This window comes from Calonectris borealis, chromosome 5 (assembly GCF_964195595.1).
Source record: "Calonectris borealis chromosome 5, bCalBor7.hap1.2, whole genome shotgun sequence".
Classification (NCBI taxonomy): domain Eukaryota; kingdom Metazoa; phylum Chordata; class Aves; order Procellariiformes; family Procellariidae; genus Calonectris; species Calonectris borealis.
Window position 1 is genome coordinate 4,077,522 of NC_134316.1, and position 21,310 is coordinate 4,098,831.

The 21,310-nt window shown below is 41.6% G+C and overlaps 1 protein-coding gene across 2 annotated transcripts; it reads left to right on the forward strand.

Moving 5' to 3' along the window:
- Positions 1-1,801: 1,801 nt before the first annotated feature.
- Positions 1,802-20,679, forward strand: STYX (serine/threonine/tyrosine interacting protein). 2 transcript variants are annotated; one of them, XM_075150745.1, is made up of 11 exons: positions 1,802-2,095; positions 12,572-12,604; positions 13,459-13,512; positions 14,699-14,796; positions 15,497-15,557; positions 16,905-16,941; positions 17,504-17,543; positions 17,628-17,678; positions 18,294-18,366; positions 19,370-19,463; positions 20,171-20,679. In XM_075150745.1, exons 1-11 carry the CDS (start codon positions 2,039-2,041, stop codon positions 20,242-20,244), a joined length of 672 nt encoding a protein of 223 aa, XP_075006846.1. In that variant the 5' UTR covers positions 1,802-2,038; the 3' UTR covers positions 20,245-20,679. The 2 variants fall into 2 exon arrangements, with proteins under 2 accessions (XP_075006846.1, XP_075006847.1); XM_075150746.1 differs by lacking the exon at positions 1,802-2,095 and adding an exon at positions 7,877-8,676.
- The last annotated feature ends 631 nt before the right edge of the window (positions 20,680-21,310 follow it).

The following is a 21,310-nucleotide window of genomic DNA, read 5'->3' on the forward strand; positions in this document are numbered from 1 at the left end:
ACAGGAACTGTGCAATATGCTTTGGACCTCTGCCGCTTTAGACATGCGAAGTGGCGTACCTGATACTTCTGGAGCTCTGAATAGGGCTTGGCCGTGCACCTTAGGAGGTTGCAATTTGGCCGTAGGCCTTTGTGCTCCCTGGGAGTTGACTGCTGCAGCTGTGTGAGTAATCACGGAAACACAAAAATGTAGAGGCTAAGGTGTGGGTGTTCTTCAGGGCATCTGTCACCATGCCTTATTTTTGTTTTGTGATCAGTTCCACCCCGAGGGGCGTGCGTGCGGCTCGACCGACTGCACTGTACAGCTTACCTAAATGTTGGACTGGAACAGTGCTGTACTAGACTGTACTTCTGGCTACTTCTAATTGTCCTAACTGGATTACTCTGGGCATGCTCAGCTGACAGACAAGTACATTAGATTAACTCTAGATTTGCCAGGAAACACACCGCTTAACAGCATCTCCCTGGCAGTTTTAATAGCCATCGTTGTATTTTTTTCCCTATCCCTATGAGACAAAACAGGTAGTGTAAGGTATAAAACAATTACAACCCGATGGGCAACAATATTCACATGTTTATATGGCTAACAGTTGTTATGGACCTTTTTTCTGGCTAGTGTGAAAACTTCCTATTGTGATTGTGTCAGGAGTGTAAAGATGCAAATCTCAGTTTTCGTTTACTGTAACCCTTTTGAGTGCAGCTTGCACAGAGCTGGTAGGCCTGGGTGCTACAGCCAGTGTGCTTGGAGCAATTAGAAAATTAAATAAAAGTCAGTTTCTGAGCACTACAGTGATGTAAACAGTGAGCTGAGCTTCTAGCATTACCTTGGAGAAGGGTAACAGATTGCAAACTGTTTCCTGGAGCCCTGGGAGTGGGTAGAATTCATTTTTGGAGTTTGGGCCGCAAGCTAAGGCTACCGACACTGGTCCCTGTTGCTATTCCAGACGCCAGCTGGAGGTGGGAGCTGCAGTTTTACTGTTGCTTTCTCCCTTGCCATTTCATTTTTCATCTTTCACTGAAAGGAAATTGCAGCGCTGAAGGAACGGTTGCTGAAACGTGATTGTCAAAGGTTTCTCAAGGGGGAAATGAGTAAATGAGCAAAACGTTTAAATAGATTGGGGCTGTATCTTAAGAGTCCAGCAGAGCATGGGACCAGGGAACCTCAAAAAGCGGAAAAATAGGTTCCTGCCCCAAGACTGGTGTGTGAGAGGGCGTCTCCCATGCACAAAGAGGACCCGTTTGAAAATGACCCCGTTTGTGGCGTCAGCTAAAATTTGAGGCAGGCAGCGTCTTTCTGATGGCGGATAAAACAAGTGCCTGCCTGCCAAAACGAAAGAAGTTTGATCTGCGTGTGAGGAGAAAGAGGCCACAAGCAATGGCAGGGCAAGGGGAAGGCGAAGAGAAGAACGTCTTTGGAAGCGTTAATGGCCGCCACATGGCGGGGAGCGCGCCCAAGGCGCTGCGGTGGCCGAGGTGTGAGGCGCTTCAGGCCTGCGCGTTGACCAGAGAAGCTGAACCTTGATCGCCGTGAACCTGTAGCGGGAAAAGGGCCTGTTGGAGAAGTTCTAATTGGGGTTGCGAGGAGTTAATTAACGAATTCGGGGAGCTAACGGCGCTTCCCCGGCGCAGCCTGGGGACGGCCCGTGAGGAGAGACCACGCGCGCCGCTTGACGCCTCGCGGCGGCGGGAGCGCGGCCGCCGCGCGCCGGGCCCCGCCCCTCGGGCCGTTGGCGGTGCCGCCCCCGCGCGCGGCCGCCGTTGGGGGGCGGGGCGGTTGGGGCGGAGGCGGCGCCGCCGCTGGAGCGGAGCCCGGGGGCGGGCGGAAGGGAGGGGGAGCGGCGGCGGCGGCGGCAGGAGGAGGAGGAGGGAAGAGGCAGCAGCAGCAGCAGCAGCAGCAGCATGGCGGCCGGGCGCGAGCGGCTGAGCGCGCCGCCGCCTCCTCCGCCTCCTCCTGCCGCTGCTCCCGAGCCGGAGCCCGCGGGCCCGCTGCCCAAATAGCCGCCCTGCCCGGTCCTGCCCCGCCCGGAGAGCGCCCGGCCATGGAGCTCGCCAAGCCGGCCTTCCCCGCGCTGCCGCAGGCCAAAGAGGACTCTGAGGTGAGCGGCGGAGGGAGCTACCGGGGGCCGCCGCTCGGCCCCGCCGCTCCGGCCCCGCCTGGGGAGAGCCGCCCGCCGCGGGGGCAGCTGCCGCGCCGGCCTCGTGCGCGCCCGGCCCCGCGTGGTGCGGCCGGTCCCGGTCTCCCCCCCCCGCCTCCGGCCCGGGCTGCGGGGCCCTGTCCCCCCGCGGCGGGTCCCGGCTGACAGCCTCCCCTCCGTGGGGTGTCTCCCGTCTCCTTTCTCCCGCTTCCCCGGCGCCCAGGCCCCCCTGGCCGCCCCCGCGCGTCCGTCCTCTCCCCCCTGTACTGGTGACATCCGCAGGCCCCGCTGCCCGGCGCTGTGCCACCCCTCCCCGGGACCACCGACCACATCCTCCGGTCCTGCCTGTTGTCCTCTGCTCCCTGCCGTCTCCGATGCCCTCACAGACCCCCCTTCCCTCCTGCACCTCCCTTTTCGGGTGCCTCCGGCCTTCGGGGCTGTTGGCGAGCCCTGCCTGCTGTCACGGAAGCCCCCCCAGGTTCATCTCGCCTGACCGCCGCTCCCTTGGCTTTTGCCCTCTGATGGTGGCCCCCGCTCAGCTTGCTGTCTCCGGTGCCCCCTCTTCTGTGCTTCAGTGTGTCACGGCCTGCCTGTTAGCCGCCCTTGTGCTTTCCGCTCTGCGTGTTCCCTCTCCCTTTGTATGGTCACCAGTCCTGTCCTCCATCTGCTGCCGGCTGCCTGCTTGCCCCTTTTTGTACATGCAGAAAAGCAACGAGCTGCTAGCAGCGAGTACTTGCGTGTCCCCTTCCAAACAGTTCGTGTCTACTAACTCTTAGATACCCACGCAACAATTTGGTGAGTCTACTGAGGAGGCATTCTTACGGTGTTCAAGAGCCAAGACTTCTCTACAAACTAAGACAGGTGGCAATATCTGCTAAGGCTACACTGCACCCTGCGTGGTGTCAGAGGAGTCGGGTCGGTGTGGTGTCTGGTTTCTGAACTTGGCTTAGCCTCTCAGTTCTGACTCTGGATACTGGTGGTGTGTTTTCATGTGTGACAAACAGCCCCGAGCGTCCCGCTTTGAAAGTGTCAGATTAATGCAAAATGTCACAGTGTTCATGCAGGAAGTTGATAGTGTCTGAGCTCTTCAGAGGTCTATAGATTGTTGCATATTTCATAAACATCAGCTTTTATTTCTGTTTTAATGGAGTTATTGTTGAATGCTGTTATTGTGGTAAGTTACCTGAAATAGGGAAGTTACTACTCTTAACTTGTAAACATCTCCATAGTTCTGAAGTGATCTTGGTTGTTTTCAGAAAGTTGTAATTGGTTTGTATCTGAACACAAATTATATACCACTTTGTGAGGTTTACAGTTTGTTTGTTTGTTTTTAAATATCTTTTCTTTCTGGAGAAACCAATCATATTATCTACAGTCACTTCTGAAAATGGTTAACTAAATTAGCCTGGATGGCTTTTTGAACCTGTTTATAACTAGAATGGCTAAAAAGGAGTGTGTGGTTAAAACAGTTTTAAAAACAGAGATCACTGCCAGTCTAACAACTCTTAGCTGATAAAAACTGAAATTATAATACAGTGTCCTTCAGAGTGGATTTTATTTTTTGCTTTTTTCATGCTCTATCTCTCAATAGTATAGTGCATAGAATGTTAGAACTTCACATGCTGCAAGACCATAGTGGAGAATTTCAAGGACTATTTTTAAAAACTGTAAGTTAATTTTTTTTCCAACACCTTACATTTGTGTCTGACTTGATCTAAATACACTATAGTTGAAGTATTTGGGGGAAACAGGAAAGTTAAAGCCAGTGTGAGAATGTTCTTGTGGACCTAAGCTGTTAAGCAAAGCGTAAGAGACTTCAACCTTAGGCCTTCAGCCCGATCCTTAAGAAGATGCATTGGAAAAGCAAACGAAGGAAACTAAAATCATTCTGTCCACAAAATGTAGTTATTCATGGAAAGCTGAAGATCACCTCTTGTGTATTGTTGTGAGGAGGCTCTTTAACGAGGAGTACTCTCTAATATTATTTCAGGAAGTTGGCTATGTATGGTTTAATGCTGTCTTGGTAGACTTGATTTCAAGATATTGGAGGGTGGGGGAGAGAACTTGGGGAATGCCTGGTTTACTTCCTGATGTAGGCTGCTCAAGAGTAAGTGCAACTTTGTGGTCATTTTAAAGCAATCTAACTGCCGCCCCCCAGCTCCCTTCTCCTGGCTGACACTAGTAACCATGTGACAACTTAAATAATAATAATTAAAAAAAAAGCCAAATCAGTGAGCTGATCTGGTTGACTGCAGAACTTCACACTCCCCAGTGCTGGCACAAGGAAACATCAGGGAGCAGGCAAGGCTATCTGATGAGGGGGTGACGGCAGCCTGCAGTTGGATTGACTTAGGCAGACTGCAGAAATGTACTCTAGATAAATAGGTCACTTTTCTGGCCTGTAGATTGTTTGCGATGTCACTAATCCATACGTAGTATTAAGTTGCTGGATTTTTAAACTACTGACCTTGGCTAATGGTAATTTTTGGAGCTTGTGAAATGCCACATTAAGAAATGCTGGTGATATTTACCTGCTGGAGAGAGTTATGCCTTCTTTGCATTCCTAATCTGATACCATCTCAGGAACTGACAGACCAGAATTTTATTCTTCTGAGTACTCTTAGTGACATGTCACTTTTTTTCCTGCAGTTTGTGTGTACTTAAAAGTTCATTCAGGTGGTGAAACCACATTTGTTATAGGTCAAGCACAGACAGGTATTCGCAAGCGTCTGCCACGCTTTGGTACAAGCGCGTGTCAGTGCTGGCTCGTGGTGCTTCCTCTAGTCCGCTCTCGTGTGCTGGCTGCCGTATGGGTGACTTGTCCAGTCCTGCAAGATGGGCTAATGAAGTCTGAGATAAACCAGCTTCCATCTTTCACTGGTGAGTCTATGGCAGTTAAAAGCTGAACTCCTTTTTACAGGTCCTTATGCCATCTGAGTGTTTTCTGCTTTTAATTTTTGGGTATTCAACGTGTAACTTGCCATTCTTGCAAAGCTTTTCTGGTATGTGCCATGCATGTCTGTAAACTGTACGTGTTCTTTTACAGATTGGCGATAGTGAATATGTCAAAGTCTTATGAGTAATAGTGATTGTACATGGCATGGAAACCGTTTCTAAGCTTAGATTTATATGTCTTTTTCTAAAATTGGCACATTTTTGAAGATGAGGTCTCAAACTTCCTTAAATTTGAAAAGTGCCGCTGTTTCTTTTTCCCCCAGTATAAACATGTATGCCTAAAGACCCATTAAAAGCGGGTCAGGTTAATAACAGTTAGTGCATGCTGGCATATCAGTACTGAGACATCTTGGCGCTTTTGGAAAGATGGTAAATAAGGACTGGAATAATTCAAGCAATTTAATGGAAACTATTTTCCCATTAAACTTTAAACAACAAAAAAAAAAGCAGTAGGATATATGTAATGAGAACACAGCAATAACTACCAGTTCTCTTCTTTGTTAAAACATTAGCATATTTTCTTGCAAGCAGGCTGAGTAAACTAGTATTCATGATGTATTTAGAGTTTTTTTAGGACTCTCCATGGTTCTTGTAATAGAATTATCAGCTTATTGACTAAGCAGTCATATTGCCTTTTTATTATGCCTGTAAAAACTGAGCTCTCTTTAGCACATGATTTTTGAAGAAATTTACATTTCTTGACAGCTATATTTAGTCTGAAATGCTAATGTATTTTTGACTGCTTTTTAAACTACGCAGTAGTGCAGTCCATCTAAAGGTGGAACAAATTTCTTAAGTTTTTTTATTCTTTCTTTTGATAGGAAACACAAATAACCCCCTTAACAAACATAAAATGATTCCCCCCCTCCTCTCCAGACTCTTTAAAATAAGTAGGAAGCCTGTATTACAATATTTATTTAACCTGCCCACACAGTAGAGCAAAAGAAATTTAAAACGAATGCTATGTCATGCTGGGAAATGTAAATCAGGTGACAGATTTTGATCCTAACTCTGTGGGATACTACCCGACTACTTTGCATATATCAAAAGAAGTGCACTGTGGCAGCTGAAGTTGAGCAGTCTTGCCAGTCGTGGGAAGCCTGTTGAAGGGCGTGGGCATCCACGCAGACGTGAAGGTGGCTCACAACTGGAGCAGTTTGTACAACTGGGGACTTAGAGCATGGGGGTTTTATCTAAATGAGGATTGTAGAGGGACCTGTATGGTCCTTGGCTGTCTCAGTATAGCCCAACTCAATAGGCTGTAGTTAAAATAAAAAAGAGGAAAAAAAGAAAAACAAGGCATGAAAAAGGACATACTTACACCATTCTAAACAATTGTAATAACAATCTGAATAGAATTTTTCCTTTACTAGTTACTGGTAAAACGTGTTCATTAGTGCACATTCTACAGTTTCTTCGTAAAAAGTGAATCATCAAGATTCATTGTAGTGGGTAGAATTGCCGTGGGGTGAATGCAGGAAAAATACTTCTAGAAAAAATTCAGATGAGTCTCAGCTTCTGTGCAAGTCTATTTAAAAAGAAAATAATACAAAAAGTGTGGCAGTCCTGCCATTCGGCTGCGTGTTTCATATAAGCTGAAGAATTCTGCCTTTACTCCTTTATTGTGCTTTAATAAAAGCCAGCGCTGATGATCCCCGTGTGCTGCTTGGTATTGAACAAGCTAGTAGGGGTATCTTTGGACCAGTGTTACAGAATGGGACAAATAAGAAACATTTGTTTCTTACCAGTATTATGTTTCAACTTTCCATTTAGTTGCCTTAGTCTACGATTTAGCCTTTTCCCTGGCTTGTGTTTCTCTTTGCCAAAAAAACCTTTATTTTCCTGTTGTACACTTCTTCCTTCCTCTGTGTGCTCTGTCATTCCCACCTGCTATTGTTTTTTCTCTCCACTTTCCTGCTTTTTTTATTCCTTTGTATTTTCAAAAGCAAAAATGTCTGTATGATGAGGACTTCCCATTGTTCGAGTACTCTTTACAAATACACAGAAAACACTGTTAAACACTGCTGCCCAGCCCATGTTTACCGTTGTTGAGACCGACTGAAGTGGGATCTGTGACCGAGGGGGGACTTGCCATTACAGCAAAGCCCATCTAATAGCTGGCTTTGCTAAAAAGTGGCTTTACCCGTCCTGCCAACCGTCCGGTGTTGTCACCGGATTTGTCCTGATGCTTGTCTGACCTGTGGTGACCTGGAGCAGAGAGCTTGCTTGATAGACAGCCAGCTTTGCTAAAAAAGCTGTTAGTTTTGGGCCATTATAGTTTGCTGAGCGTGGTGACCATAGGATTAAACGGTTGTGCAAGGGTGGGAATGTAACCTCATCCTTTAACCAGCCGCTGCTTTGGGTTAGCAGTACTGTTAAAGCCTTCCTTAACCTTGTTCGCATAGCTCTGTTCTTGTTAGTGGCATGCCCACACTTGAGTGAACAAAAAGACTAGATTTAATTTTTTATATTTTATACACTTGCGTTAGGACTTCTACCTAAAGAAAAAAAAAATATTTACTCCTGAAGTGGTCAGGCAATTGGACTAAATGATCGTTGTAGGTCCCTTCCAACTGAAATAATTCTATACACATAAAAAAATACATATATGTATTAAAAAATACTTCTAACTGGAATAACTGTCCAAGAACATGGAGCATGACTGAAACTGAAGACACAGCCTTTCATTTCATTCTTGTTTGTAGCTAATTTTGAGTCCCTTAAAGGAGCATGCTTCACAGTGATAGACATGACAGGTTTCAATAGTATTAAAATATTTTCCTTTAATACATTTTCAGTACTTCATTTAATTTGTCTGTTTTCGTGTTAGAAGATGGCAAATGAGTATGTGCTATTACTACTTCAGTATTTCATGATTTCTTTTGACAGTTGTTTGTTCTATTTTACAGAGGCCATTGGTGTAACTAGCTTATTTCTGTGCAGGTCTCTGATGATAACATCCCCCCCTCCTGTCCTTTTGTTGGACTACATCAGCTGGGAGGTTTTTTTTTTTCAAAGTATTGTCTAAAATACTTTCAAAACCAAGATGTGATCTCATTTCATTGTGTAAATTAGACTTAAAACTGCCTCAGAATTAAGCATAAAGCTTTTGTGTCAAGGTAATCATTAAGGGATCAGGACCCATCCACAACCCAAGCTGTAGCCTGCTAAGGGGGGGTGATAGTAGTGTTGGCAGTTAATATAATCATGCCTTCTGACTGTTCTGATATAACACTGTTCAGCTGTAATTTTAATTTGCTGTACAGAGTGGTACAAAGTTATAGCCAAGAGATCAGTTGGCCAGAGCAGGTGAAGGAATTGAAGCAGGTCAGCAGAATGTGTGGCTGTCGTTGCCGTAACAGTTGTCTTCAGCTTTGATTTCACAACTTGCGGAAGAATGTTGTACCAGGTTTGGAGGAGAGACTTTTGAGTGTTATAGCTTATATGAATATTCCACTAGACAGGGAAACAACTTTAGGCAAGAGGATTCTGACAGCCCTAGATTTTTGAGGTACACCAGGAACGATCAATCATGCAGAATTCTTGCTGTGATGAATTGCGACAGGAAGAGAAATCTGTACAGAGAGGTAAGTGATGCTATTAATCAACAACAAAAGAACCGTCTGAGTGTTGGAAAAGGGTCAGAAACCTGGAGTGGTCAGGAAGGTTTTACTGGGAGTTGCATGCAGCTTTTCAAAAGGACTTGAGTAATGGTCTTGAAAGCAGGGACAGTCATTGCAGCTGGTGGCTGATGCCCAGTAACGCTGAGCAGGTAAGGGGCAGCAGCTAAAACCTAGAAAAGATACTTCTTGATGTTGGATTCTCTTTCTTTACTGATTTGATTTATTTTACTGGTGTTTTTTTCAGCACCTTTGAGAGCTTCTTCCTTCATCTAGGGCAGTCCGTGGTTTGCAGGTTCTACTAATTATAAGGCAGTAGGAGTTTAACCATAATAATGAAAGTGCAGTACTGCGGATTGCCTTTCAACCAAAGCTGAGCTTCGGCAAAGACCGACTAGGATATACCTCTTATCTGTGAAAATTAGATGGGTCTTCAGACTTAAACTGTTGGTTAGGGACCAGTTAAGTGATGTCTGTCCATCTCACTACATTCCTTCTGGTGAGGCATATGCAGGTTGCATAAGGTACGTTGTGGTGCTGTGTTTAAAAACCACAGTCTTTGTTTTTGTGCAGATCTTGAGCATAGACAAGTCTCGATGTCAGGGCTGTTAAACTAATTAAAAAATCTATGATATGAATTTTATATTAAGCCCTAGCCAAGGTCAGTCTTTCAGGAAAAAGTCCACATGTAGGTACATTTGCATGTGTCAGTGTAAGGTGTTAGGTTTTTTGCCATTAAACTGTTCTTCTAAAGAAGAACAGGTATAGCTATGGCAAAATATTGACAAAATACCATAACTGTTGGCAGAGTAACTCTTGATGCGGTTTGGATATTGGTTACCAAGAAGCTCTTTGTAATGTAGACAAGATATTCATTCATATCTTCAATTTATTTTGGCTAGAGATTGGCTGTAGATGGGGAAGGGAGAGCTTTGAAACACGCTTTATTCCCTTTTCTCTTGCTAGTTGCTCCATTCTGGGACAGTAGTTGAAGTGCTTTAGATAGTCCCTTGGCATTTCATTTGTGCGAATACAAAATACAGCAGATAGGTGCTGTGAACACCCTCGGCGAAACAGCTGAGGTATCTTTTAAACTTGTCTGTCGGTGAATCACGGTCTAGTTTGGGAAGATCTGTCAGAGGTGAGTGGCTCCTCTTGAAAACTTTGGAGTTGTGGGGGTTATTTTTTGCATTCCTTCTCTTTACTTTTGTGTCTTGAGAGTACTGAAGATCATGTCTTCCAGTGAGTTGTCACTTACTCTGTAGAACCTACCAAATACTTAGCAGCAAGGAGTGTTGTTACTCTATCCAGCTGTGGCATCACCAGTTGTTTTCTTAGCAAAATTCTTGTATTTGGTCTGACAAAAAGAGAAACTTTCAGTTGTTATTTGTCTGCTGGGTGCTTCAGACAGTGTGGAAAACACGGTTGATGAATGAGTTTCTTAAAATGAGACCTCTGCTTGGGTTCAGTCTACATTAATAGATTTTTTTTTTTACATAATTTTGCATAACGTTTGAATAATCTTGCATTGTTAGTTTTAAAAGCCTTGAAGGGCTGTCAGGAAATCCCCAGAATCACTCTTTCAGTAGCTTGTGTACTTGTCTCAGATTAATTGTTTTCTTTATACATTATCTTTCAGATATTTATTTTGCAGACTAAATCTCATTGGAAACTGTACCTTTTTGGCTTCTTGAAGAACATTGAAGACTAATGTCTGGAGCCAATACTGACATTTTTTTCTTGTTCAGAACATCTGTGGCATCTGTTGTCTTTTGGGTTTTGGTTTCCTTTGGACTGTATATTGCTAAATTCTTGCCTACTTATTTTGCACAGCTTACAGCTGTTGGGACTAACACAATTTCCTGCTTCTAAGGCATTTGAAAGGAATATTTGTAATGTATTGTTAAGTCCCCTTGACCAACGCAGTGATGAATTTGTTTTCATTGTGCTCCAGATTAAGACTTTTAAATTCTACAAATAGAGTAATAAACCCACTTAAGCGCTTGTGTGCTCCTGGAGTATAGCTTAAGCTTTTCAGACTTTATTACTCTTACTATTGTTTTTATACTTGGACAAAACTGGGGTTTTCTTGCTTTTTCATGAGTGAATTATGCTTTTGTATATGCAGTGAGACAACAGGGTTATGGTAAAACACTCTTGGGTCAACTTTCAAAGGATACAGTTCTATAAATATCATCCTTTTGTCACAGGATTTCTACTTTCTACTACCAGGAGCTTTTATTATTACAGCTGGAACATGCAGAAATAATTTAGCTTCCTCTCTGCATCTTTAGCGAAGACCATTTCAGTGCATTATATTTCCCTGTTTGTACTACCATTTTAGGTAGTATTCAAAGAATTGTTTTGAGTGGCTTAATGTTTGTTTGCTTTCTCAGAAATGCTGTCCCAGATTCAGTTCAAGTGGTTTCCAGAATAACTTTACTGATACTAAAATCCTTTCTAATTCCACTACCAAGAGCTAGCAAAACCTCAGTATGCAACTGTGTGTCTGGGGGAAGCACTGGATTTTTCTTGTGTGTCTTTGTTAAAAGGGGGTTGATGTGAAATTGATGCTACCGGTACAACTACAGGTGCTAAGGTGGACAGTGCTGCAGTTTAAGGGCCTGGATCTTTCTTGGTGTAATCCTGACCTCACTTCAGAGGTGGAATATTTAGAGTTTAACTTGCTGATAGTTTTGAGGAGATTGGAACATAACAAGAACGACATATGGCAAAGTTTTTTCTTAGCTGCCGGTGTGTGTGGAGCAAACAACAAAGTTATGTAAATAAATGTATGCAGTCTATTTGATTTGATATGTTTGACTATTTCCTTTTTTTTTCCTCCAGCTGGTAACTGTGATCTCAGATACAACTCCTTCGTGTGTGAGGGTCAAAGAATGAGTAAGAGCCTGTTAATAGAGGACGGTGGGAGTTGTAAAGAAGGAAAGACAGGAATAGAGTCTGCCTGAGCATTTTTCTGTTCGGCTTTGGCAGTTCTGTGAAATGGAGCAAAGGATGAAAATGTTGATCCTGGCGTTTGCTCTGGGCAGTTCTGATAGATTGAGTTGGGTGATAGGAAATAGCCAGCTGGGAAGGGGTGCGTCCCGAGTGGTGAACCCTCACAAACTTGAGGGTCTGAGATTCTGTGGAAGGGTACGAAGTGCTAGCTGTAAATTAACTGCCAAGGAGTATTGTGTCCTTGTGGCTGAACGCAAGTGTATGTGTTTACTGTGCAAGGATTCTTCCCAGGGTGACTGTCTAGGGTGCAGAAAAGTGGAAGTTCACTTGAATGCCTTGCTGTGTTCACGGAGAACATAAGTTTCTAGAATTGTTAAAGCTAAATCCTGAATATTCAAAATAAAGTTAGTTTGAATGTATTAGGTGAGGCAGTGTAGATTTTAAGGGAGTTACCTGCTATACTTGTTATCTTCTAACTGTTTTTTTAAGTGGCTGTAGGAATGTACCAGTCAAAGAAATGTTTTTGCTTCTGTGGCTAGTACAGAATGTTCTAAAGCTTTTTTCTTTTTTATTTTTTTTTCTCCCCACTCTAGAGGGAAGCTTCTAAGCAGAAAGCTGAGGTGTGGATGTACAACACACTGGCTGTTCTGCAGGCTTCATCACTGATGATGTAGAGTACTTGAAGTTTCTTCACATTAGCTTTCAAAGTAGTGTTCCTTGCACTTGAGTGTTACTGGTATCCATGTGGAGAGTTAGCAGTAAGCGTAAGCAATGTGCCTGTTGCGTAGCAGGTAGCTTGTACAATCTGCAGAAAATATGATTCTGATTATTTTACATAAGATCTCGGTCTGAATTTGGTTTTCCCTTTATGTGCCTATATAATTATTTTTTGTTTTATTTTAAGGATTGGACCTATCCCATGAGGAGGGAGATGCAGGTATGACATACTTTCATTTACTGTTTGAGTCAAAACACACGGTGCGTTCAGTAAGAAAAAGAAAGTGCCCTACAAAAGAGCTGGTATCAAAATCAGTCTGCAGGAGTGAAGGCAGCACCATGGGAGATATGTGCGAGGATTACCAGCTTAGAGTGCAGGTGTGCTTGGATCTTAGTTGTGCAAGAACTAAAAAAAAAAAAGGTAATATTATCCTTTTCTTCAGAATCCCCAAAATACTATATTTTTGCTTTGATGAATGTTTTTAGGAGATGGTTGCTAAAAATGTATTGGAGCCTTGCTTTTTAACTGAAGTTTGGTTGGAAGTAAGTGGTCTCAAGTAGGAGCTCTGGACAATTTTTCTACCATAATGGCAGCCAAATCTTTGCACAAGATAAGATCTACAGACCTCCATGTCTTTATTGGTGGGGAGATAAATGGTTAAAAATTGATATTTTCCTACTACTAGGAGAAAGCTAGAAAACTTACCATGTGTGTGTCTTTTTCCGTGAGAGCGATTTGGAATTAATTGCAAGACAGGATTATAAACAAAGTTAGAGTTCCCTTCATTTGATCTGGGGCTGGGTAAGATGTAGTAATCAAACTGGAACTTAGTCCAAATAAAGGACTTGATTCCTGTTCCAAAACAAGATCTCCTGCACAAAGATCATGTTTCTTTTATTTTGCCAAACCGTTTTTTTTTTTTCCCCTTGTCCTGTTATAAATGACACTTGATAGCACATCTCTCACTGATATGTAAATTACTTGTTTCCATGGCCGTAGTCTGAGTTGCGTGCAATGTATTATTTCAAGTAATTTTGAGTTGGTATTAAATGTCTGTTTTTCTGCCTCCCTAGGAAATTTTACCTGGGTTATTTTTAGGCCCATATTCTTCAGCTATGAAAAGCAAGGTATGATTTTCAGAATAGTGTCTCATAAGGAAACTTTGCTGTGGTGATTTGTTACTGTGGCGCTATGTTCAAGTGTTCTCTACATAGGTGTAAATTTGGTTGCAATCTTGAACTGGAACATGAAAGATGCCAGAGTAGAAGTAATACATGGTGCATTTATGGGCTGGTGCATTTATGGGCTGGTGCATTTATGGGCTGGTGCATTTATGGGCTGGTGCATTTATGGGCTGGTGCATTTATGGGCTGGTGCATTTATGGGCTGGTGCATTTATGGGCTGGTGCATTTAGCCTGCAGGATTATCTGACTGGGGCCGGTGTCGATGCCTCCCCTTTCCAGAGTGAACCTGAACTACCACTACTACTGGCACATGCTGGGGCAGTTGACACTTACAAGGCTGCATTTTCCTTAACAATCTTGTGAGCTAAAGGGTTGCTTGAGGAAAAAAATGAAAGAGAGCCCTGATTGATTTTCATGTGGCTTGAAATTGTGCATGCTCTCTCAATTCAGCTAGTCAGCTTTACCTACTCCTTTACCTAAACCACAGAAAAATGCAAGTTTGAAGTGACTTGCACACTAGTTGCAGCGAGCATTCATGTGTGAGCTTTTTGTATTAAAATTGAGTCTTATAGTTAAGCTTGAATATAACTTTTCTTAGAAAAAGGTAAAACATTTGAGACTTGCACATTACTGATCAGGCAATCTATTTCCTTTGCTAAAGTGTTGCAATACAAATCAGAACTAGGAACTTGCATATATGCAGTAAAATAAGGTAAATTGCATCTACAATAAAGTCAAGCACTGCTAAGCTTACCTTGTGCTTTAAGTGATCGTACTTTCAGTGGTCTGATTCCAGCAAGAATCCAATGCTAGCTGAAAATTACTACATCGTGTAGGGACATGCAGTTTCAGGCAAAGTGAAAGGTGGGCAGAGACAAACAAGCTCATTGAATGCCGCCTTTACTGCCTGTTCTTTTTATCATTTTTAGGAATGCTTTTTCTTGCAGCTCCTAATGGTTGTGTTTTGTCTTTTTGAAAGACAAACTTTTTCACAGTGTGCTTTGAATATTAGAAAACTAGCTCCGATTTTCTTTGAGGACATGTTATAGCCCTATTGTGTATTTAAGTACAGCTTTTCTTTTTATTACTGTGCAATAGAAAAAATCTGTTTTTTTTCTTTTTCCACAGCTACCTATACTTCAGAAACATGGCATAACCCATGTAATATGCATACGGCAAAACATTGAAGCAAACTTTATTAAACCAAACTTCCAACAGTTATTTAGGTGAGAAATGATCATAACATGCAGAACTGCAAACAATGAAAGATCTTACTTTTAAACATCTTATTCTGTGTTGAGGAGATTTTTTTTATGTTAGTATTCTTTCCAAATATTTTCACATTGTCAAAAGTATTTGAAAAACGTGCTAAGGTGTAGGAAGACTCTTAAATCCAAACCATGAAGTTTATTCATCCATTCAACTCTAGACATAGACAGCACTGCAAATGAGAAGTATCCATTAGTTTACAGTGACTGTCTTCAGTTTTAAAGTTGTTAGTTCTGAGTACAGTTTGTCCTGCTAATAGAACATTTGAGGTAACTTAATCAGAATGTGTTTACCTCTGAAAAAGAGCCCCAGAAAAGAACACTGGCCCATGTTTACAAACCAATGGGGAGCGTACACTGCTTTCAAACAAAGTTGAGTCACCTGTAACATAGCACTTGTGAATTTCTTCCACTCCGAGAGGTGACTTTTTTCAGGGGATGTTGGAGGAGGTTCCTCACTTACTTCCTTGTAAAGACATCTCCAGAGGTTGCTTGTTTGTGGATGTTCTGGATCTCAGACCAGAAAGTAAAGCCGGGAGGGTAGTGCTGGCTTCCTTCTGCAGGTCTGAGTATTGTAGCAGGGTTGAACCAGCTGTGCGTGTACAGGTGGCGGCAACTCAGTGTTATTGTGTACTCATAGCAACTGTTTTCATTGTAGGTATTTAGTCTTGGATATTGCAGATAATCCAGTTGAGAATATAATACGATTTTTCCCTATGGTAAGTATTTGTGTGTTAATGTGAATGGATTGGGAATGGAATTGCCCAGTAAGAGTTTTCTGAACTAACAGACACCAAGTTTCAAATTTGGGATACCCAGCCTGAGGCACCTGGAAGGGCTGAGAACTCTTAAGTGAGTTGTTATTGCCACTTTAGTAAGTGTGATTAACTCCTTTTTACAAGTATAGAAACTGAGGCAGAGTTGTAAGAGATGTATCTTATTATGGTTTCAAAAAAAAGAAAAAAGACTGGTCTCAAAACAAAAAGAAAACAGGTCATGGGAGGATGCTAGTTATTTTGGAAACCCTTGGCCTGTAGGAAACTTATTTTTTGAGCCCAAGAGTATGTACATCTCCTGTATCAAATACTAAAACAAATTCAACAGAAAATAGAAACTAGTTGGTGTAACTAAGTTTTACAGCATCTTGAAACATGTTTACTGTAGAGGAATTAAAAAGTAACTTTAAGTTAAGCAGTATCCGCTGCAAACTGGCATTTGGCAATAGAATAAACCCTGAGTGTTGAGCCATGGTTTTGTATCCTTAGTTTAGGTTAGTTTGCAACAGAGGAAAAACATTTTGTTCCTTCCCCCACCAAAAAGCTCTTCTGGCTTCCCTGTATATGGCAGAGGTGGTCATGTTTTTGCAGAACAAGAAGGCAAATCAGTTGATGGCTTGCAGCTTTTCTGAAGTATAATGCCATTTGAGCGAACAACATCCTTTGCAGATCTCGCAGTTACTGACATCTTAGTAGCTCTGTGTTGGTATATTTTGAAGAGTCTAGTCTGAGTTTTCCCCACAATAAATTATTTAGCTTTTGCTTTTCATCTAATCATCTGTTTCAACCTGGCAGTATTCCACAGACCTCACTACATCACATCGCACCTTTTAGATTGATTAGATGTACTTTTATAATTGAGAAGATCATTGGAGAACTTCTAGGAAGACACAGGTGTCAGTAGTGTGGTCCAGACCATATTGGTGTTGATGTGTGTGTGTTTGTTCCCCCTCACCCCCCCACTGTTAAGCAAAGATGTTTGGAAGTTACTTTTTATTTTAGTGGCATAACATGTGACATAGAGATTGTAAAAGGTGCACATACTGGATTTTTATGCGTTTTTGTTTCTGGCTTCACACTGGTTTTTCGCTGACAGTTTTATGGATAGTTAAAAGTACAAAAGAAATATAAATGTCCAGTTGAAGTGATGTCTAAGTCTGTATAAACAGAGTGCGTTATTGTCATGGTATATAAAGACTGATACAAAAATTCTACCAAATTTAAATGCAAATAGCAGTAACATCTAGAATAATCAGAAACTTTGAGACTTGTAATTTTTTTTCTTTTTAGACTAAAGAATTTATTGATGGAAGTTTACAAAGTGGAGGTAAAATCTTATCAACTTTTTTCCTTCATTTACTAATACATTGTTGTTAAAACTTTAAAACTAACTTAGTGGTATGTATTAGAGGATCTTAAGTATGAGGTTTTCTTAAATTTCGGGGTTTATTGTGCTTGACTTGAACTATATTATACAAGTTTAGAGCAAAGTGTTCTTTCCTTTTGCCTCTGACTGGAAAACAAACCTCTTTGTATATCTGTGTGGTTTGGTTTTTTTTTGGTTTTTTTTTTTACTTTAAACACAACTGTGTTCTGTGCATGAGGGTTTTTTTTGTCCCCTCTCTAACGTAGGGCCTTAAATCTGCATTGTGGTCCTGGAATGCAGATTCTGTTACTCAAAATCCTCAGAGGAGCAGGAATCCATGCTTCTGTACCCCAGGGCAGTAATGGACAGAATGTAGTTAGTAATCTAGAGTGAAGCAAGACACACCTATTATTCTTAGGATGTACCTTGCTACTGTGTAGTTCTCCATAACAAGTTAAAACTACATTTCAAAGAATTTTCTTCAGTTTATACAAGTATGGTTGGTTTTTTCTCTCCTTCTCAGGAAAAGTTCTTGTCCATGGAAATGCAGGGATTTCTAGAAGGTAGGAAACTATCCATCCTGCTTATTAATTTTTTTAAACAATGGAAATATATTTTACTGATTTTTTTTGTTTGTTTCTTTTCAGTGCTGCCTTAGTTATCGCATACATAATGGAAACATTTGGGGTGAAGTACAGGTAAGAACAGAGCGTGGTCATGTAGTTAACCATTTGTCTGAAAAGGCTGAAGTGAGAGAGTGCTTTGGTACAGATAAGTCTGATACGTCTATAGGTATTCATTTTTTTAATTCAAGTGGTGTAAGTGAATAATAATTTTGGAGGGAACGTAAACAGTTGTGTACTGACCTGTAAGCCAGTTGTTACCTACTGAGATTGAGTGAAGACTTTACACGGGGCAGATTGTTCCATTTCACTTCACTGCAGGTTTGTTTACCTCCTTTCCTCAAGAAGAAGTAGGTACCTGCTGCTAATGGAAACAGGATACCAGCCTGCATAGTTGTACAGCAAGGCATCAATCTATAGGAGAGGCCCCCAGAGGCTGTTCTAAGTAGTGTGTTGAAAACAGGCCAGCAAGCTGAAGAGAGGAGGTGGGGGTGGGCAAATAGTGTTTTACAACTACTGCTTCCTATTTTGCCCAAACAATTTCAGTTATACAGACCAGTTCTGAGGAGCGCTTGGAGGCTGTGTATTTCCTAAGAACTGATAATCGGAAGGAAGACTCCTGAAACCACAGAGACTTTTGTCACAGTCTGTTTTCCACTGAAGTATTTGCTCTCCCCTTCTCTTTTTAAGGGACGCATTTACTTATGTTCAAGAAAGAAGATTCTGTATTAATCCTAATGCTGGATTTGTCCATCAACTTCAGGTGACTTTTTGTTTTTTTCTGGTCATAACTCAAAAGCCATTTGATGAATCATCTTCCTGCAAAACAGCCATTTCTACTTAAGCTTAACATTTACTGTAAAAATATGCTTCAAGTAAATGTCAGAAGCTACAGTAGAGTTTGGGAGGAAGATGGGTGGGTACCCTCGTTCATTAGACTTAAGCTTTAGACAAAGCAAATCCAGGAATGGAGGAGAAATAAAAATCATGGTTTGTGCAGTGATTAAGACGCTCCAGGTTAATTGGTGGCTAAGTAAACTGCAAAGTGAGTATTGTGGCACACATTAGTGATGACTCTTCACACTTGCATTCATAGGTGATGAAATTCCTGAGTCTGAAATGACAAACAGCAGTATCATGAAATTGCTTTATCATATTCCAGGAGTCTATAGGGTGAATAGTGGGCAAAAACATCAGGACAGTGTGTTGAAACAGATTTGCAGTGTCTCTGCTATTACTTAGGGGGCTGGCAGCAAGGTGATTCATTAGGAGATGAATATCTCCTGAGTTTGGAGTTTGGTTTTTTTTGGTTTGTTTTTTTTTAAAGTAACTCCGGTGAGGAGTTGTTGTGTAGCACTGAAAGTGTGGCAGGTCACTAGAATGCAACTTCAAGGCCATGTATGGTTTGTCCTTGTAACAAATCTCTGAAGCTACTGTATTCTAAGTTTGGTTTGTTTCTACTGTCTGAATTGCCTTCTGGGAGCAACAATGAGTTCTCTGAACGTTCTCAGAGAATTTTTTTAATGAAGGTTGACTTTCTTCCTTAAAGCCATTTCTTGTCATCCTTTAAGTTTTCTTTTGCTCTATCTTCCTGACAGTTTTTGTGGTTCACGTCAAAGCAACAAAGAATTCTCCTCCTCTAAAATCTCTGCCTTACTATAAGATGATCTCCAGTCCATCCTAATGAACTCTCTGAATTAGTCCTTCTCATCCTTACAAAGCATTATGCCAAATTAATAGCAATATGTATTATTAAACTTTTTCAGGAATATGAAGCCATCTATCTAGCAAAATTAACCATCCAGATGATGTCACCACTGCAGTTGGAGAGATCCCTCTCAGTTCCACCTTGTACTACAGGTCAGAAGCCTCTCCTGCTGTGTGTGATGCTGCCTGTCTTACCTGGTGTTGTGAGGTGACTTTTGCACTCCCTAAGTAAACCTCCAGAATCTCAAACTTTTGGCAAGGGGATGGCTGCAGTTGGTGTGCAAGCCACGTTCAAACTTCAGTATGCAGTGCTTAAATATTCTGTTCTCTTATGGTTAAACTTTCCTGTGGTGTTGTCCGCACTTCCATACCGTACTGGAGAAGGGCCCTGCCTCTCCCGGTCCTTCAAAAACCCCGAGTTCCCCGGAGGAATCAAGAGTGACAGGTTGAAAGCAGCCAGTGTTCATGACATAATTGCTGCCCCTAAAATTAAGGCCGTTGCTCTGAAAAAAACTTTTGCTGTGCCTTTAAACAGGTAACAGGGGATTAAGGCATGTAAAAATGTTACTTTAATCATATAGAGGTGTGCCAGTAGCAAGCCCTGCTAAAGGTCAGTGAAAATGGAGTTTGGAGGGACTTGTAAAGGCAGTGCAAAAAATGGTGGATTCTAGGAAATTTCTCTTCCATGTGAAGAAGTGCAAGGGAAGAAGAGTGCTGTCAGCAACTGGCTGTCCAAAAGCTGAATGTCTTCAAAGGGTAGAGTCCTTGCAAGAAGACAGTAACAACTGCCCTGTAGTCCTGCTCACAGCTGTGTATTGTTAGAGCTGATCTTTTCAGATGTATCCTCTTGCCTTTTGCAGGAAGTTTAAAGCGAATGCATGAAGAGGATGAAGAACTTGGAACCATGCAAGTAGCAGCAGCACAGAACGGATGATATCTGAGGACAAGCACTGTTTGTATTGTGAATTCCTGCCAAGAAAAGTGAAGAAAGCTAGGGAAAAAGAATTAATAATGCAAAATGATGAACACACACATAGCTTCTTTTCAATTACATGTTGCTTTCAGATGTAAATCTGCCTCTGCAACACACTAAGCATCATTTTTAAGATGTTGGACTTCTTGAATGAATAGATGGCACTGATTGTTTTACTCCTTTTTTACACTTTACAGTTTTATTCTAAACCAAGATTTTTGGACTTGCAAAGAGGTATTATTGCAATAATGCACTTTTCATACTTGAAATTTCTTTATTTGTATGATATAAAGTTATTACTTTAAACAAAATGCAAGCTGGGGGGATTTGTTTATAAAGTTATTTGTGTAATTTATAACAAGAGACTTTAGTAAAGAAAAAGTTTGCTAAAACTCACCTTGTTCTCAGTATATATTATGGTCATGCTTGTAGAAATGTGCTTTATGAACCGCACTCTGCCCTACTACTGGCAATTGAGCAACAGTGGTGATCTAATCAGTATTTAACTCCTTACCTTGTTCTAAAACCTCATTATATACTGAATTATTTTGAGACTGACACTCTGAGACCAATTTAAGACAAAATACTGTTCTAAAAATCTCACCTTGTTTTATGCAGATTCAAGTTTAACAGAGTACTGATTAATTACTTAATAAAATAGTCATGTGCTGAATTAATATAGGGGACAGCTACCAATTTTACACACATCAAGAATGATTCTTTTAGCTAGCATTAAAAAGCTGCTCGTTAAATTAGTTATAGGTTGATTTAAGTTGAACAAGTATGGTCCATCTGTCTACTAGAATAGCGCATCTTCAAGCTGGTATTGAAGGAGTAGTTCCCTTTGTAAGACAATAGAGGTAAAAATTGGGTTGGTGTTTGAAAACTGAGGCCCAAAGCGCTGGCCAGAATAGTATCAAGACCTAAAGGATTCACCTCAGCTCTTCTAATGCATTAGAGTCAATTAAGGCCACGGGCTTACCAGAGCTTTAAAGTTTTCAAATTGGGAATTGCCAAGGCGGTTCGT

Bases quoted from the DNA above. Each gene is read 5' to 3' on its own strand.
- STYX (XM_075150745.1), top strand. From the start codon at position 2,039: ATGGAGCTCGCCAAGCCGGCCTTCCCCGCGCTGCCGCAGGCCAAAGAG. The intron at 16,942-17,503 runs GTAAAATCTTAT...TCTCCTTCTCAG, and splicing joins TGGAAGTTTACAAAGTGGAG to GAAAAGTTCTTGTCCATGGA. The intron at 19,464-20,170 runs GTCAGAAGCCTC...TGCCTTTTGCAG, and splicing joins AGTTCCACCTTGTACTACAG to GAAGTTTAAAGCGAATGCAT.